At 51.9% G+C, this 18,465-nt stretch overlaps 1 protein-coding gene and 1 long non-coding RNA gene across 2 annotated transcripts; both read left to right on the top strand.

The window, feature by feature from the left end:
* Positions 1 to 286: 286 nt before the first annotated feature.
* On the top strand, positions 287 to 8,115 carry LOC137666646 (uncharacterized). Its single transcript, XR_011048675.1, has 3 exons — positions 287 to 362; positions 5,085 to 6,528; positions 7,536 to 8,115. It is a non-coding gene; the product is annotated as an uncharacterized lncRNA (long non-coding RNA).
* A 3,144-nt stretch (positions 8,116 to 11,259) lies between these two features.
* Positions 11,260 to 17,526, top strand: LOC137666645 (alpha-1B-glycoprotein-like). Its single transcript, XM_068406777.1, has 6 exons — positions 11,260 to 11,366; positions 14,778 to 14,855; positions 15,025 to 15,321; positions 15,935 to 16,231; positions 16,873 to 17,004; positions 17,235 to 17,526. The coding sequence occupies exons 1-6, from the start codon at positions 11,336 to 11,338 to the stop codon at positions 17,246 to 17,248; spliced, it is 849 nt and encodes a 282-aa protein (XP_068262878.1). The 5' UTR covers positions 11,260 to 11,335; the 3' UTR covers positions 17,249 to 17,526.
* The last annotated feature ends 939 nt before the right edge of the window (positions 17,527 to 18,465 follow it).

Here is an 18,465-nt window from a genome sequence, read left to right as displayed (position 1 = left end):
CATCCAACTCCCATCCCAGTTCCCTCCCAGTCCCTCCCAGTCCCACCCCTCTCCCCCCACCCCCGCTGTGGGCGGTGCCCTCCGGGGAAGAGGGGGCGGAGCCTCTCCCTTACCGAGGGGGCGTGTCTTACCCCATCAGGGGCGTGGCCTACCCACCCAGGGGGCGAGGCGGCAGGGGCGTGTCCGGGGGCGTGGCCATGGGTGGGCAGGCGTGGCCATTGGCTGGTGGGCGTGTCCGGGGGCGTGGCCCGGGGCGGGCGGGGCGCGCGGCTCTGGGTCCTTTGAGCCGAGGCCGGAGGCAGCGCACGGAGCCGCCGGGGCCGGGGCCCCCCCGGCACCCACCGGTCCCCCCGGACCCGCAGGTACCGGTACAGGGGGGGAAGGGGGAGCCGGGGGGGGGGGGGGCGAGGCCTGGACGACGGCGGCGGGGGGAGAAGGGGGGGAAATGGGGGGGCGAATGGGGGGGGGTCGAGGCCTTTTGGGGTGATTTGGGGGGGGACAAAGGTGAGGTAAGTGGGGGGGGGTCCCGGTGAGGTGATTTGGGGGGGCTCAGGGCTGAGGTAAGTGGGGGGGGGTCTGGCCTTGTTGGGGTGATTTGAGGGGGGCAAAGGTGAGGCAAAGGGGGGGGTACTGGGCTGAGGTGATTGGGGGGCAGGTGGGGTAATTGGGGGGGGGTCCCGGTGAGGGAAAGGGGTGATTTGGGGGGGTTAAGGCTGAGGTAAATGGGGGGGGGGGATCCTAGTTAGGTGATTGGGGGGAGGCAAAGGTGGGGTAAATGGGGGGGGATCCTGGTGAGGTAAATTTGGGGGGGAGGGGACACAAAGCTGAGGTGATTTTGTGGGGGGGCTGAAGGAAAGGGGTGATTTGGGGGGAGGTCTTCAGGTTGTTGGGGTGATTTTGGGGGGGCAAAGGTGAGGTAAAGGGGGGGGGAGTTAAGGTAAAGAGGGGGGGTCCTGGGGTAATTGGGGGGTGTCCCGTTGAGGTGATTTGGGGGGGGTTCAAGGCTGAGGGGACTGGGGGGGGGTCGGGGGTGAGGTAAATGGGGGGGTCTGAGCCCCCCCCTCCACGGTGGGAATTAGGGGGGGAGTGACCCCCCCCCCGTGCCTCAGTTTCCCCTTGTGGGGAAGGGGGGAACCCCCCATTTTGGGGGGGGGAAGTGACAACCTCCCCCCCCCAATTCCAGGGTGGTGCAGGGAGCAACCAATCAGGTTCCTCTGTAGAAACCCCGCCCCCATTGCCTCCCCCTTTTCTATGGGGGGGCACAGAGGGGGGTGGGGGGGTTTGGAGGGGTGTTGCCCCCCCCCCCCCACATGTCCCATTCCCCCCCCCCTCCCCGGGCTGACATGGTGCCCAGGGCTGGGCTGGGTGCAGTGCCCTGATAAGGCACTGGGAGCACTGGGGGGGCAGGGACTGGGAGCACTGGGAGCACAGGGGGGGCAGGGACTGGGAGCACTGGGAGCACAGGGGGGGCAGGGACTGGGAGCACTGGGCGCACTGGGGGGGCAGGGACTGGGAGCACTGGAGGGACAGGGACTGGGAGCACTGGGAGCACAGGGGATGCAGGGACTGGGAGCACGGGCGGCAGGGACTGGGAGCACTGGGAGTACTAGGAGCTGGGGGTGTCCTGTTAGGGCTATAGTGGAAGAACTGGGAGTACTGGGAACCCAGAGGGTCCTGTAAGGGTTATACTGGGAGCACTGGGGGGGCAGGGACTGGGAGTACTGGGAGCACTGGGGGGGCAGGGACTGGGAGCAGTGGGAGCACTGGGGGGGCAGGGACTGGGAGCAGTGGGAGCACTGGGGGGGCGGGGACTGGGAGCAGTGGGAGCACTGGGGGGGCGGGGACTGGGAGCAGTGGGAGCACTGGGGGGGCGGGGACTGGGAGCACTGGGGGGACAGGGACTGAGAGCACTGGGAGCACTGCGGGGGCAGGGACTGGGAGTACTGGGAGCTCTGGGGGGGCAGGGACTGGGAGCTCTGGGGGGGCAGGGACTGGGAGCTCTGGGAGCACGGGGGGGGGGCAGGGACTGGGAGCACTGGGGGGCAGGGAATGTTCCTTTGTGGCCACAGCTGTGTCCCACCTCTTCCCTCGTGCTCCAGCCCCGCCCCATGCCCTGGGTCTCTCCCAGGAGCACCCCGAGGAGCTCGGCTCGGTGCTGCCCAGAGCATCAAGACTTTTCACAGAATCCCAGAATCAACCAGGTTGGAAGAGCCCTTTGGGATCATCGAGTCCAACCGTTGCCCTGACACCACCATGGCAACTAGACCAGGGCACTAAGTGCCATGTCCAGGCTTTTCTTAAACCCCTCCAGAGATGGTGACTCCACCACCTCCCTGGGGAGCCCCTTCCAATGGCTAATGACCCTTGCTGAGAAGAAATGCTTCCTAATGTCCAACCTGACCCTCCCCTGGCCAAGCTTGAGGCTGTGTCCTCTTGTCCTATCGCTGGCTGCCTGGGAGAAGAGGCCGACTCCCACCATGCTACAACCTCCCTTCAGGTAGTTGTAGACTGCATGGGCAGAACTGCTGGGAACGATGGAAGAGTGGATGTTCTCAGGGGGTTTTTAGGTTGATCTTTACTTTCATGAGCTCCTGGGCAATGCTGTTAAAATGAGAAGGAGCTCCTAGGACAAGATCCCTGATGGATACCTACCTGCTGTTTCTGCTGGCCAACGCCATCACTGCCTCTCCGTTTCCAACTCCTGTCAGTCCAACGTCACATGAAATGATGAAAGTCCTGGAGCCGTGGATACACTTTGTTAAAATCACTGATTCCTCGTCTCAGTTTTCTATTTTCACCTTTCCAGACCCATGGAACAATCAAGCCGCTCTTGTGCCAACCCATAACATCTTCCCAAAGAATAAAATATGCAACTGACCTGCTCGTTTAGGGAGGAAGGGCGGGTAACACAGAGTCATAGAGTAGTTGAGGTTGGCAGGAACATCTGGAGGTCATCTAGTCCAGCCTCCTCTGCTCAAGCAGGGACAGCTGGCCCAGGTTGCCCAGAGAAGCTGTGGCTGCCCCCTCCCTAGCAGTGTTCAAGGCCAGGTTGGATGGGGCTTGGAGCAACCTGGTCTGGTGGAAGGTGTCCCTGCCCATGGCAGGGGGTTGGAACTAGATGGTCTTTAAGGTCCCTTCCAACCCAAACCAGTCTATGATTCTATGACCACATCCAGTTGGATTTTGAATATCTCCAAGGATAGAGATGCCACAACCTCTCTGGGCAACTTATTCCTGTGTCTGATCACCCTGACACTAAAAAAGGTGTTTTCTTGCACACAGATGGGATTTCACGTGTTCCAGTTCATGCCTCCTGTCCTGTCACTGGGCACCGCTGCGTATAAATGTTCACCAGATACTTACACATAGTGGTAAGATCCCTCCTGAGCCTTCTGTTCTCCAGGCTGAAGAATCCTGGCACTCTCAGCCTTTCCTTGGATGAAAGATGCTCCAGTCCCTCAGTCATCTTCACAGCCCTTTGCTGGACTCCAGTAAACCCCTACCTTTCTTGTACTGGGGAGCCCAGAGTTGGACTCAGCACTCCAGTGTGACCTCACCAGGTACTGAGTAGAGGAGAAGGATCACCTCCCTCGGCCTGCTGGCAATGCCCCTCCTAATGCAGCCCAGGACACCGTCGGTTTGCTTTGCCACAAGAGGGCACGGTCAGCTTGTTCAGACAGAAAATGTTGCCCAGTCACCAGCTGGTGGGAGAAGATCAAGGAAAGAAACAGGAAGGACATCACCTCCCAGCTTAAGATGGGATTAATTTGCTTAAGGGTGGGCAGCTGGTATGAGTTTAAATGCATTAAGGCATTTGAGACATGCACCTGGGACTAGTAGATAAGCACAGGACCTCCAGAGCATCCACAAACTCATAAAAGCTGAAGATCATCTATAACGATACCAGACACTTCGAATAACTGAACCAAACCTTTTCTTTCCCACCCCCCTCCGCAGCCTTTTCCGACCTTCATCTGTGTTAATATTGTTTTTTCATCATCCAAACCCCACTCTTGGTTAGCTGTATGGTCAAGTATGTGGTGGTGGGATGGTAGGACAAGGACATTTGCCCAGGGAGGTGTGCTCTAAGGTCATTTTCTCCAGCAGCAACCCAGTGCTGATCTGTTCCAGGGCCAGATCGACGTTAATCTTTAAATCTAGGGGTGGGATTTAATTCTCCTCATAGCAGATGTCTGCAGCTGAACAAGGCGTCCAGACTCCTATATCTAACCTAATAGCAGAGTTTTATTGACCTGATGCATTCATTCCATGTCCATCTTGGGATGAGATGAGGTGTTGGAGCGAGTCCAGAGGAGGGTGACCAAGCTGGTGAAGGGTCTGGAAGGTCTGACCTATGAGGAATGGCTGAGGGAGCTGGGGGTGTTTAGCCTGGAGAAGAGGAGGCTCAGAGGTGACCTTATGGCAGTCTACAACTACCTGAAGGGAGGTTGTAGCGGAGTGGGAATCGACCTCTTCTCCCAGGCAGCCAGCGATAGGACAAGAGGACACAGCCTCAAGCTTTGCCAGGGGAGGGTCAGGTTGGACATTAGGAAGCATTTCTTCTCAGCAAGGGTCATTAGGCATTGGAAGGGGCTGCCCAGGGAGGTGGTGGAGTCACCATCTCTGGAGGTGTTTAAGAAAAGCCTGGACATGGCACTTAGTGCCCTGGTCTCGTTGCCATGGTGGTGTCAGGGCAATGGTTGGACTCGATGATCCCAGAGGGCTCTTCCAACCTGGTTGATTCTGTGATTCAATAACTTTCCTTTGCAAGAAACTTACGTTTCAATCTAAAAACTTCATGTGCAGCCAGGTGTAATTGGGGGCAACAAACCTCTGGGCTCGTCTTAAAAGATTTTCTTCAGTGAAAACCAAGAGCTAATGACAAATGAGTTTCTCTTGTATCCAAAATCACTCCAATGAGTGTGGACATGATTAAAAGGACACTGATTTTGGTGATGTTCTTGACCTTTTTAACCATGAAATGATGTTTTTAAACAAAAATTAACATAAAGGGCAATTTTTTATGGGGTTAGCGAACTGTTCTGTTTGTCTGCAGATGTTTCTATGCATTTAACTCTTTCTAGGGAGCTGTTTCTTATGCTGGGAGAAGTCCTACATGTAATGGTTCAAGACCTGATTTGTATTACGTGACGTGAGTGGTCTGAATTGGAAGGAGCACCCTGAGACTAACTGATCATGCAAGAAGCAACAGGAATTGCAGTCCCAAAGGCTGAGAATCTTCTCACCGAGCAGATCAATGAGGATGCGGCTGCCCTGCCTGGTAGAAATGGTCTTCCCTTTCAGCTTGCATTGTCAGAGATACATCTGCAACGTGATTCCTCTGGTCACAAGTCTTCAGATGAGATGAGCAAAGTCCCAGGAGCAATTCAGGCACATAAATACGGGCTTCTAGTAATATCCAAGGAGGGTGGGGTAGCAGAGACCTTTTCAGCAAGCGAGCAGATAGGATGCATGAACTTTGAAGACTCTCAACCTTGTAGTACGGTGGCTGGAGACTAGATAGGCAAAAGCCCAAACATCAGAAAGGTCATCAAATACCGGTGTTTAGGCAGCAAATTCACAGAATTTCTAGAGGGTCAGATGAATTGTGCCCTGAAGCCCACAGATGAGGTTCCTACTGAGTTAACCGAGACACACAGATGAAACAACCTTTATTTCCAAAGGAAAACTAAAGGCAGCCATGATCTCCCACCTGTATTTACAGCCAATTCAGAGATACTGAGCACTCTGGGTGCAGGTTCTTCTTCTTGAATGTAGAGAGAAATCAACAATTCCTGAAGGTGATTCATCACGTCTGTCTCAGCCCCTGATTTGAGACATGGATCATAGTCCTCCACATGATAGTCTGATTTCTGTCCACAGAGTAGATTTAGATGATTACCTAAAAAGCAGAAAACTGATTTCTAGAAGCACAGCATCAGAAAAGATGAATCACTACCAAACAGAGAACAATAAAACCAGGGAAGCACTGTGTGAAGCCTTGACTGCAAAGGGGAAGCTTCAGTGAATTAATGAAGTTCCTCAGGTTTAGAATTTGGGAAATAAAACTCAATATATTTCTTCCAGCTGTGCCAGCAAACCCCATTAGTCAGCAGATGACACCAAGGGCAAGGGGTTACTCTTAGTTCCCACTGACGCGCTGAATTCACTTGCACGTTTTTGACGTGTAAACACTCACAGAACCTTTGAGAGCACAGAGATGGACCAAGCTGAACAAAATGGGAAGGTTTTGTTCACCCGAGGTGGGACCGTCACCAGATTAGTGCAAGTTGCAAAGACAGGGAGGACAAGTTGCAAAGGTATTTCTTTTACTTCATTGACTGCAAAGGGGCTCACGGGGAATTTAGTGATGTTAGCCCGCCTTTGGGAGGAAGATGGATTTCCCATGGTCTTTGCTGTGGATAGCAGAGATGGATAAACATGGCGGGTATGAGAAGGGCTCGTGTCTCTCTCCCCATGGATCAGAGAGGCTATCCAATAGATCCAGCTGGGAACGGGGCAAGCAAGGTAAGTTCAGTGCACCCTCTTCTCCCCAGAAGGACCAAGGCAGTGGCCGTGGTTTTCTTCCCATGAATCACTTCCCATGGCCCTGCACCCAATTTAAGAGCTAAAGCAAAACATTCCCTTGTTGTGACTGGCATAGGAAGATGAAAGTGGTCAAGTGTGCCAGCTCAGCGGCCAAAGGGGACATCAGTGGAGTTGCCGGAATGGTGCAGTTGACCATGAGTGTCAGGACAATAGCACAATTATGTTTCCTTCCTTTTTTTCTTTTGCTGTTTCTGAGCAGCAAGGTGGACGGATGAAATTTCTTTGCTTATGCAATGGTGGGAAGGGCTCTTCTCTCTTCTCTCTTCTCTCTTCTCTCTTCTCTCTTCTCTCTTCTCTCTTCTCTCTTCTCTCTTCTCTCTTCTCTCTTCTCTCTTCTCTCTTCTCTCTTCTCTCTTCTCTCTTCTCTCTTCTCTCTTCTCTCTTCTCTCTTCTCTCTCTCTCTCTCTCTCCTCTCTCTCTCTCTCTCTCCTCTCCTCTCCTCTCTCCTCTCCTCTCCTCTCCTCTCCTCTCCTCTCCTCTCCTCTCCTCTCCTCTCCTCTCCTCTCCTCTCCTCTCCTTCCCTTCCCTTCCCTTCCCTTCCCTTCCCTTCCCTTCCCTTCCCTTCCCTTCCCTTCCCTTCCCTTCCCTTCCCTTCCCTTCCCTTCCCTTCCCTTCCCTTCCCTCCTCTTCCCTCCTCTTCCCTCCTCTTCCCTCCTCTTCCCTCCTCTTCCCTCCTCTTCCCATCCCTTCCCTGTTTTCCTCTCTCTTTTTTGATTTGTAAGTAAATTAGTTTTCATATTCTCCTACACTTTCACTTTCTTTTGGATCCCTACAGATACGTAATTGTTTTGCTCTATCCCTTGCCTAAACTCCATCACCCCATGACAGCCCCCTCCACTGGCCTCCATTTCCAAGGATACACCAGTTTCTGCACCACCACCCATAGCCACCACAGATCTCTCACTCCTCTCTTCTCTGTCTTTCAGCCTCTCTACAGGTATTTTTCACATGTGGGTCATCTGCAGGTAACACTCCTGGGTGTGCGGAGAGTGTGCGAGGTGGTTCATTTCCTTCTCCTCTTGCAACATGTGAACATCTGGGCCCTTGAGAACCCATCTTGCATCTCTTGCCCCAAGGACTCAAGCATCTCAGGTGCTCCACCTGGGGACATACCACCCTGACTCACCTAACAATCATTGCAGGTAGATAGCATGAGTCAACGCAATGGTGGGGAAGGTCCCTGATGCTGAACAAACCATGGACAAAAGGAATTGCCTGAACTTCAGCAAGAATCTGAGCTATCTGCAAATGCTTTCCATGCACCAGAAGAGGGTGTGTAGATACAAACCTTTGGGAGAACTCGTTGGTATCTTCTCAGTACAAGTGTTGCCTTGGTGAGCATGTTTGCTCTGATCCATAGGCAATGGGTTTGTCTTTCTATAAATCGAAGATCCATCTTCATTGGGATTCCTGTTGAGATTCAACGAGAAATAAACTCTGGGTTTGAGGAGGAAGTGGGTGGGTGCTGTTTATGCAGAGCAAAGTTCTGGATGTTACTGTAAAGAGGAAGTTTTTCTCAGGGTTTACGTCAAGGTCTGGGAGTATATGTGGACATAGTTACAGGCTCATTAAATTCAGCTCTGGTTTTGTAAGTAGATTCCCATAATGTTCTTCCCATCGTCCCTCCAGGGCAAAACTCAAGTGAATTTTCTTTGCTCACGGTGGATGGAAGCTTCACCTCTGTAAAGATGGTGCAGAGCAATTCTCAGAGACTTGCACAAAGAACTGCTCTCTCTTTGGTATCCTGGCAGCCAAACCCACCACAATGGGACAACTCACCTGCAGGTACAAGGAGAGTTTCAGTGGCAAGTGGGTCCTGTCACCCCTGAGCCAGGCTGTGATGGTCACCATGCAAATGAGTCCCTGCAGCCACCCTAAGCCTCTCCCAGGCAAGACCATTCCCCAGGAAGACTATAGGGACCTTCATGTTGCATTTGAGACAGATCCACATCCTCACATGTCTACACATACGTGCTCTGTTTCACCTCTAGACCCCCATAGTCCCGAAACATAAAGACTAGAGCAACAGGTCGAGTAGGCCAGGGAATGGCTTCTGCTCATATGGCCAGGGTGGTCATATCTGATACCACTGCAGAATGATCCCTGGCTTATTTGAGCCACTGGTGAAGACCCCCAAAGCACCTGGGAGCGTGTTACTTGCCCCATGGCAGGGATAGCAAGAGCAATTGAACAACTAAACCCACCTGGGCTCTACGTCTGGGACTGCAGCATGGTTATAAGAGAGGATGTTAGCTGGGGAATCCTTCTGATGGCATGGGTGGGTTCCAAGACTTCAGGAGTAATGGACTTTTCAGGATGGGACAGGATGGGGTAGGAGAGGGGCTTGTGGAGGAGGGCAGGGGCAAAGAAACAAAGCCAAATTTGCTTTATCACAGAATCACCAAATCAATCAGGTTGGAAGAGCCCTCTGGGATCATCGAGTCCAACCGTTGCCCTTACACCACCATGGCAACTAGACCAGGGCACTAAGTGCCATGTCCAGTCTTTTCTTAAACCCCTCCAGAGATGGTGACTCCACCACCTCCCTGGGCAGCCCCTTCCAATGGCTAATGACCCTTGCTGAGAAGAAATGCTTCCTAATGTCCAACCTGACCCTCCCCTGGCCAAGCTTGAGGATGTGTCCTCTTGTCCTATCGCTAGTTGCCTGGGAGAAGAGGCCGACTCCCACCTTGCCACAACCTCCCTTCAGGTAGTTGTAGACTGCACTAAGGTCACCTCTGAGCCTCCTCTTCTCCAGCCTAAACACCCCCAGCTCCCTCAGCCGTTCCTCGTAGGTCAGACCCTCCAGACCCTTCACCAGCTCCTCTGGACTCGCTCCAACACCTCAACATCTTTCTTGAAGTGCGGGGCCCAGAACTGGACGCAGGATTCAAGGTGCGGCCTCACTGTCTACAGGGAGCAAAGGCAGAGGAAGATACCTCATACACCAACCCTGTGTTTCCTCTCACAGGAACCAGGACAGAAAGAGGAAATACGCACAGCCCGAGGCTTTCTTGCTGACAGTTTGCAGCTGTGAATCTTCCCTCGCGTGTCTAACAGCCCTCATCTTCCTCCATCCTACTGGTGCCCACATGTGCAGCAGCTGCTGCTGTACCCGTCCTGCTGTTGGCAGGCTGTATCTGTCAGAGGAGGAGAGGTGAGCCCTGAGGGCAAAGGAGGATCGGATCAGAGGATACAAAGTGAGAGAGGAAAGGCAATGTGACCCCAGTGAGCAGAACATGTCCAGTTCAGGGACAATCATAGAATCGTTTTGGTTGGAAAGGACCTTTAAGATCATCGAGTCCAACTGTTAACCTCAAACTACCAAGTCCACCACTCACCCATGTCCCTCAGCACCACATCAACTTGTCTTTTAAATACCTCCAGGAATGGTGACTCCATCACCTCCCTGGGCAGCCTGTTCCAATGCTTGATAACATTTTTGGTGAAGAAATTTTGGAGGAGGGGTTCTGCTCCTAGGATGCCTTTGCATTGGGGATTCCTTCAATGCCCGGACTACATCTGAGTCCCCAAAATACTGAGCAATGCAGAGCATCCCGCCCACCCCGCAATACTGCTTACCAATGGTATCCTGGGCTGCATCACCACCAACGTGGCCAGCAGGTCGAGGGAGGTGATTCTCCCTCTGTACTCTGTTCTCATGAGACCCCCCTGCAGTGCCACGTCCAGCTCTGGGGCCCCCAACAGAAGGAGGACATGGAGCTGTTGGAGCGAGTCCAGAGGAGGCCGCGAAGATGCTCAGAGGGCTGGAGCCCCTCTGCTATGGAGACAGGCTGGGAGAGTTGGGGCTGTTCAGCCTGGAGAAGAGAAGGCTCCAGGGAGACCTTCTAGCACCTTCCAGTACCTGAAGGGGCTACAGGAAAGCAGGAGAGGGGCTTTTGACAAGGGCAGGGAGTGATAGGACGAGGGGGAATGGTTTTAAACTGAAAGAGGGGAGATTTAGATTAGATATTAGGAAGAAATTCTTTCCTGTGAGGGTGGTGAGACACTGCCCAGGTTGCCCAGAGCATCTGTGGCTGCCCCCTCCCTGGCAGTGTTCAAAGCCAGGTTGGATGGGGCTTGGAGCAACCTGGTCTGGTGGAAGGTGTCCCTGCCCATGGCAGGGTGTGGGGGGGGGTTGGAACGAGATGGTCTTTAAGGTCCCTTCCAACCCAAACCAGTCTGTGATTCTATGAATACCATGCCATGCACATGGGATGGTGACAGTTCAGATCAGCGATACCTGCTCATCCCTACCCCTGATCCTCTGAATGCAAGATGGGAACTAACACCACATTGACTGCCAAGGTCTGGGCATCTGGAGGGCCTCCTGTGAGCCTTCTGAGCTAGCTACAGCATGCTTGTTGGAAGCCAGGTGGTTTACCAAGAAATGCTTTCACTCTGCTCTTTGTCAGGCCACATTCACTAGAAGGGACTCATGGTTCGTGGAGCAAAGAGACAGCCCAGAGATGATCTACAGCATATAAGGAAGAAAAGATCTCTGAAAACGTGATGACATCCCCGAGTCACGCAACATCCAGAGCGTACTGTCCCTCTGTGGGGTTAGTGGCTTCTGTTTCATTATGCAGCACTTCCTTTCCCTGCCCCTCTGACCACCCAGCTTGAGTCAGACAGATGAAGAAGGCAGGACAGTGGCACCAGGCAGCACGCTCCTCTCCTGGACAGGCCGGCACGGAACCCTGAGGAGCCCCTGGATCGTGGTGCCATGATCATCTACTGCCTCGTGACACTCCTCAGTGAGTCATCTGCCACTTTGCCTTCTCTTTCTTCTCCTTGCCCCCATGCATATGTTTCTCTCTCCTTTTTCCTCTTCACTCTTTTCTTCCTCTCTCCCTTTTCCCTTCCTTTCCTTTCTTTCATCTCCAGCCCTTCTTCTGCCTTAAGTCCCTATTGTGTTCTCTCTTTTGCTGCCGTTATCTCTTTTTCCTCCCTCTCTCCTTTCTGGCTTTCAGACCAATCTTCCCTCCTTCCCTCTTCTTCTTCTCCTCCTCTCCTCTCCTCTCCTCTCCTCTCCTCTCCTCTCCTCTCCTCTCCTCTCCTCTCCTCTCCTCTCCTCTCCTCTCCTCTCCTCTCCTCTCCTCTCCTCTCCTCTCCTCTCCTCTCCTCTCCTCTCCTCTCCTTTTCCCCTTCCCTTCCCTTCTGTTAGATCCTCAACAATATATTTCTCCGGTGGGTTGATGCAGTTAGTTCTGTCCTGTCAGCTAGATATCAATATTCTCAGGAGATGAACAACATTTGGCTGAAAACACATTGCTGTGGTGCTGCTGGACAGGTTCCTAACACGTGATCTTCTCTGTGGCAAACGGGTCTGGCTGATGAATATCAGTTCCGTCATTTGCTTTCATTTTCTCTGGTGTAGATGCTTATGAAATCAGATCCGATCAGTTGTTCTGCTTCCTTTTCCGATCTGATTTCTGGCTTGAGAATCAGCCTAGGGACTGGTTCATACCAGTCTGGAGGTGAAACAAAGTCGTGATCTGTCTAAGAAAGATCTATCTCAGGTCAAAACTGTGCTCCAGGACTTTAAATGCTCAGGCCTGCCTCCATCCTGCCTCTGTTCAGCACTAAACAGATGATTATATCTGCTGCCTCACACTTGCAATGGCCAAACCCACATCACCCAACCACATCCTTCATCTCGCTGGTCCAGCCCCGTGCTCACATTGCTGGGCCCAGGGCCCTACTCCCTGCTGCTCTTCGTTCCCAGCCTCACCATCCCTGGACTCCCAAGGTTATTTCCAGACAGTCCTAAGGGACTGTGAGAACTTGGTGTTAGCTGACCTTATCCTGGATTTCCACATTGGCAACACTTGCATGGCACTTCACTTCTCTACTGAAACACCCTGACGTAGGCCAGGTGAATCTCTAGGGCATCACCAACAGAAGTCGAGACCAAAACTGAAGCACTTGGATTACTCTCAGGTTGTCCTAATCTAAGCTGTTTTTCCAGGAGGTAGAAAGGAAGAGGCCAAGGGGTTTGGGACATGCTGCCCTCTCTCCACAGAGAGGCAGAAAAGTGCTTGAAAACAAGAATTTGCATTGGGATGACTTGGGACACTCCTACACGGGTGTTCTGTGCAGGGTTGATGCAATGTTTACTGCTCCTGGGTCAGGGTGCGAACCCCAGATCCTGGCTCTTGTCCTGCGTCTGGCTGGGATGGAGTTCGAGTTCTTCATAGCAGCTCGTACGGTGCCGTTCTGGATTTGTGACTAAAAGAGTGTTGATAACACAGCAGATCTTTGGCTGCCGCTGACAGCGTTTGCACGGTGTCAAGGCTGTCTCTGTTTCCCACTCTGCTCTGCAAGGAGAAGGTTGGGGGTGTGCGAGGAGCTGGGAGGGGACACAACCAGGACAGCTGAGCCCAACTGTCCCAAGAGATATTTCATACCCTATAACATCATGCTCATCAATAATAACAGAGGGGTTTGGGGCAGGCAGCCATGGCTCGGGGTCTGGCTGGGTGTCCCTGTACTTGTGGGAGGTGGTGAGTGATGGTCTTTGCTTCACTTCTTCAAGATTTTTCTCTCTTCCTCTTTCCTTCGCTTCTTTATTTTTATCTTAACTCACGAGTTTTCTTGCTTTTACTTTTCCTATTCTCTTCTCCCATCCTGCTGGAGGGCAGGGGGGGTGCGCGTTGTTGTGTGGGGCTGGTCCACAGCTCCCCAGGCCCTCCTCACCTCTAATCCAAGCAGCACCCCCCACCTTGTAGCTGGCCACAACCCCAAAGATTCCTTTCTGCAGCCTGGTATTTGATGCAAGTAGACCTTGAGCTCATCCTGTCCTGCACCCCAGCTCAATGCCTCTTTCTCCCCTGCTCTAGGACCCATGCGATCTTCCATCCTTCCTAACCCCATAAGTACTCCAGCAGCCCCAGTTCTTTACATTTCAAGATATCATTTCCCAGTGCCGATGTCAATCAATCGCTTAGCAATCACCAAATCGCTTCTAACAGGAGAAATAATCTCACCCAACACACGTTGCATGTAGCTAAAACATAAGTTCAGAGGCACGCTGAGTTTTGTAGATTTTTTTCCCAAGGGCGGCCTCATTGGCTTGTGAAATTGTTTTCACAGGTTTTCTCCATGATTGATCTAGGCGTTCCATGCCACAGTGGCACAAAAAGGAAGCGTGACCTGTGTGAATCCATGGTGTTGTGGAGGGGCTGCCCCGGTGCTGTTCAGTATCTTTATAGATGATCTAGACGTAGGGATTGAGTGCATCCTCAATAAATTTGCAGATGACACCAAGCTGGGTGGGAGTGTCGATCTGCTGGAGGGTAGGAAGGTCCTACAGAGGGATCTAGACAGGTTGGATAGATGGGCCGAGACCAACAGCGTGAGGTTCAACAAGAACAAGTGCTGGGTCTTACACTTTGGCCACAACAGCCCCATGCAGCGCTACAGGCTGGGGGAAAAGTGGTTAGAGAGCGGCCCGGCGGAAAGAGACCTGGGGGTGCTGATCGACAGCCGGCTAAACATGAGCCAGCAGTGTGCCCAGGTGGCCAAGAAGGCCAAGGGCATCCTGGCCTCTATTAGGAATAGTGTAACCAGCCGGTCTAGGGAAGTGCTCACCCCTCTGTACTGGGCACTGGAGAGGCCGCACCTTGAATCCTGTGTCCAGTTCTGGGCCCCACACTACAAGAAAGATGTTGAGGTGTTGGAGCGAGTGCAGAGGAGGGCGACCAAGGTGGGGAAGGGTCTGACCTATGAGGAACGGCTGAGGGAGCTGGGGGGGTTTAGCCTGGAGAAGAGGAGGCTGTAGTGAAGTGGGAGTCGGCCTCTTCTCCCAGGCAACTAGTGACAGGACAAGAGGACACAGCCTCAAGCTTCGCCAGGGGAGGGTCAGGTTGGACATTAGGAAGAATTTCTTCTCAGCAAGGGTCATTAGCCATTGGAAGGGGCTGCCCAGGGAGGTGGTGGAGTCCCCATCTCTGGAGGTGTTTAAGAAAAGCCTGGACATGGCACTTAGTGCCCTGGTCTAGTTGCCATGGTGGTGTCAGGGCAATGGTTGAACTCGATGATCCCAGAGGTCTTTTCCAACCTGAATGATTCTGTGATTCTGTGATTCTCTTCACTGGTGGCCAAAAGGGGCAGGAATCCCAAGGGCAGTGGCTGCCTAACTGACTCCTTTGCTCTCCTTTTTGCAGCCTCCTCTCTCTCGTCGGCTCAATGTCACGCTCTCACAGCTTTCCTCCAGCTGCTGCTGTTGGCTGTGTCCTCTGCGGGTAAGTGCAGCTTCACCCCTCAGAAGATGCTCTCCAGCTGAACTGAGGCTTTGCCAACGAAGCAAGGTTGAGTTGTGTTTTGAAAAATGGGGGGAAAAGGGATGTCTCACTTTCCTTTTCCTCTCGGAAAGTTCCCTCCCATCCTCCAAATCCTTTCTTTCTTCACCAGACCCTCTGCCAGTCCCTACGCTCTCCACAGACCCCAGTTATAATTTCTATTATGAAGGAGAACATGTCGCTATCAAGTGCTCGGCTCTGACAAAGAGGAAAATAGGTGGATTTCGATTCTTCAATCAAATTGGGGAGCAAGTTGGCCTGCAAGCACCTTACTCCCTCCCGACTGCTCGGCTCCAGCTCACAGCTACACAAGCATCTGCTGGGAAGTACACGTGCATGTACTTTGTGGAGGACTCTGGACAAGAAGTGCCTTCCAACAGGAGCCTTCCTCTTTCACTTAAGGTTCAGGGTAGGTTGGTCTTATCTTGGCTTGGGTACCATCAGCCCAGACACTGCATGCCTCCATTTAGAGCATCATCTTGTTCCATGGCCCTATCGTTTGATTGCCAATGGGCAGATGAAGTTGCTCTGGCTTCTCCCAAGCTCCTTCTGTGCTCCTGCATTTCTCTGAGAAAGCAAGAGTACGTTGGCCTAACAGCTGTGTCACCTCCAAGAGGTCTTACTGCAGTGAGCCTCCCCAAGCCTTTCCTTGGATTTTGGGGTGTATGACATGCCTTCCTACTTTGGGCGTGTAAAAATACTTATTTTCTGCACTTCAGTGAATAGAAAGAAACTGTTTAAGCTGCTTGGAGTTCTTATCCCTGAGAATCATGGGTCTTTTTTCTTCTGCCCATGGTTCAGGAAGGGCATAGAAAAGAGAGGCACAAGTGAGCCCCACAAGTTGTTCTGTAGTTCAGGGCTCTGTATTTGCCCCAATAATAGTCAGAAGAATAATTAACTTCTTTTCTAGTCCCTTTGTCAAGGCTGAGTCATGACATTGGCAAAAATTGTGGGGTTTGTGCACAGGCCCTGATGTCGAAAGATAGCCAATTGCTTGGGTTTTTTGTTTGTTTTTTCCCCAGCTGCTCCCATGGCCCCAACTTTATCCCTGGATCCTCAACAGCAGGTCTATAGACCTGGGAACTACGTCAATCTAATCTGCTCCGTCCCCTCATCAGCCAGTGTTAGAGAAATCCAGTACTATGCGGACTTTGGACTAGAGATCTCTGTCCCAGTATCAAACGTGAGAAACTACAGCTACAACCTCAGCATCACAGGAGAGGAGGACTCTGGGTCTTACAGTTGTGCCTATTTTGTAATTAAGTCTGAACGTCCTGTTCTCTCAGAAAGGAGCCGTGGTGTCAATGTCGATGTGAAAAGTGAGTGTTCAAACCCTTCCTCACTAGAGCATAAGTAACTACTGACCCATCATTAGTTAATTAATTCCCTGTGTGCTTGTCTGTGAACACATCCATGCTCATCTCCATCCCTTCCTGTCCTACGACCATCCATCTCTCTGCCTCTGTCTCTCTCTCTCTCTGTCACTAAATGAGCTCATTGCCATACCTGCCCATCATTTTTATGAACAAAAATAAGGAGAGATACTGGAGAAAAAGATTTCAATGAAAAGATGGTTTTATCATCTTATGTGGCTTTTCTGATGAGACCACAACTTTCCACAACAATCTGTCATTCTCCTGGGGGCATATGCACCATAGCTTCCCAAGAGCTAACCAGCTAACCATCTCCCAGAGACCACTGCAGCTGATTCTGTGTATGTGGTAGGGTGGCCAACACAGCTTTTGTAGGCCCTTCCATCTGCTAGCCAAGATTTTGTCGCAATCTGGACATCCGTTGTCTCCCATGCCCATTCCCAAGGTTACCATAGAGGGGATTTGCAGAGCTACTTCCCTCTAAGATGTGGTTAGCTGTTGGTGGACTTGCTCATGGTAGGAATCACCATCTCTGTTGGGGGGGGCAAGGTTGTGTCATGGTAAAATCACTGTTGATTCCTTCCCAGGTCATAAAATCACCATTGATTCCTTCCCAGGCCATAAAATCAGCTGGACTCGAGAGATCGTTGTCGGGGGTTCGTTCTTTACCATCAATGGCCTCATCTTTTTCTTCTCCCACCGCCTGATGAAGAGAAGAGGTAAATATTTTACTTTCATTGATTCTTAGACTCCAGGGACTTCATTTTCTTTGCCAGAAAATGACCCAGTTTGACTGTTATTCGACCTTCCCTTCCAAAAAAAAAAAAAAAAGGAAACAAACAAACATTTTGTTCAAAGCTGTTTTGGGAGGTTTTTCTGAACAGAGAATTTGAAAAGGATTGCTCCTCACCCTTCTCCCTCCTTTGATCCCCAAATTTATCTCCTTTAGAGGGCCGAGACTGAAGAGAAGCCATTTCCGATGCTGCTGCTTCCCTCATTTGCCGATCTGGAAGAGGGATTCTGGATGCACTAAGAAGAGAAATTTGAAGAAGAATCCCCTAAAGGGATTAGCCTTTAGCTAAGGCAATCCATTCCCTCGGGCCCTGCCTGCTTCCTCGTTGTCTGCCTCAGAGTCCCCAAGAGGCAGAAGTGGTGCATGTCCAACCGGCGTCACTTTGGCTGCTGGTTTCCTCTGTGCAGACCCCCGTGTCTTCCAACCTGCCTCAGGTTCATCTGAATAATGCTGGATGTTGTGTTTTGGTCTTGTGGGTTTCATGAAAAGATGCACATTTCCACACTCCTTCCCAAAGTGTGTGCTTGTGTTTGTGTGTGTGCGCCGCTGCTCCATCTCACCTGTGATCCCACCATCTTCCCATCACACCTGGTTCTTATCTACATCTGGAAGAGGTTGAAGAAGCAATGGATGAAGACAGAGGAAGGATGAGAAGAAAGAAGGTGGAAAGAGAGTGCCCAAAGCCTAACAGGTCCTTTGGTGAGTCATCAACACAAGAGCCACTGTTGTCACTGTTTCCTTGCCTGAGGTTGTCCCCGTCCTTGGTGTTAGGGCAGTAACATCCAGTGGGTGCGGTGGGTGCTGGGAGAGTCACCACAGAGGGGGCGGGTGATTGTGGGGGGAAGCTCGGATGTCCGGGATCTCTGGGACTGCAGTGAAGGGGCATGAGATGGGGGCTCTGAGAAAATGGGGCAATTCGGGGGAAAGTGAGAATTTGCTGGGCACTGCAGGAGTGTGGAGGACAGTGCGGGTATATCAAGGACTGTGGTAGGAGCATGTGCAGCTTTAGAGGGATAAGGGGTTGGTGGAGATGGCTGATGAGGGCATTGTGGGGTTAAGGGATATGTGAAGAAGGGATATTGCATTTTTGAGAGCTGTATGTATGATATATAGGAGCTGTGAGGCTCGAATATGAGGAGAGATTTAGGTTGGACATTAGGAAGACATTTTTTTATGATGAGGGTGGTAAGACACTGGAACAGGTTGCCCAGAGAAGTTGTGGATGACCCATCACTGGAAATGTTGAAGGTCAGGGTTGCATGGGGCTTTGAGCAAACTGATCTAGTGAAAGATGTCCTTGCCCATGGCAGGGGGGTGCGACTAGATGATCTTTAAATGTCCCTTCCAACCCAAACCATTCTGTGATACTATGTTTCTACAATTCTAT

This window comes from Nyctibius grandis, chromosome 8 (genome assembly GCF_013368605.1).
Source record: "Nyctibius grandis isolate bNycGra1 chromosome 8, bNycGra1.pri, whole genome shotgun sequence".
Lineage (NCBI taxonomy): Eukaryota > Metazoa > Chordata > Aves > Nyctibiiformes > Nyctibiidae > Nyctibius > Nyctibius grandis.
Note: the sequence above shows the minus strand (reverse complement) of the source record. Positions and strands in the feature narration are given on the sequence as shown.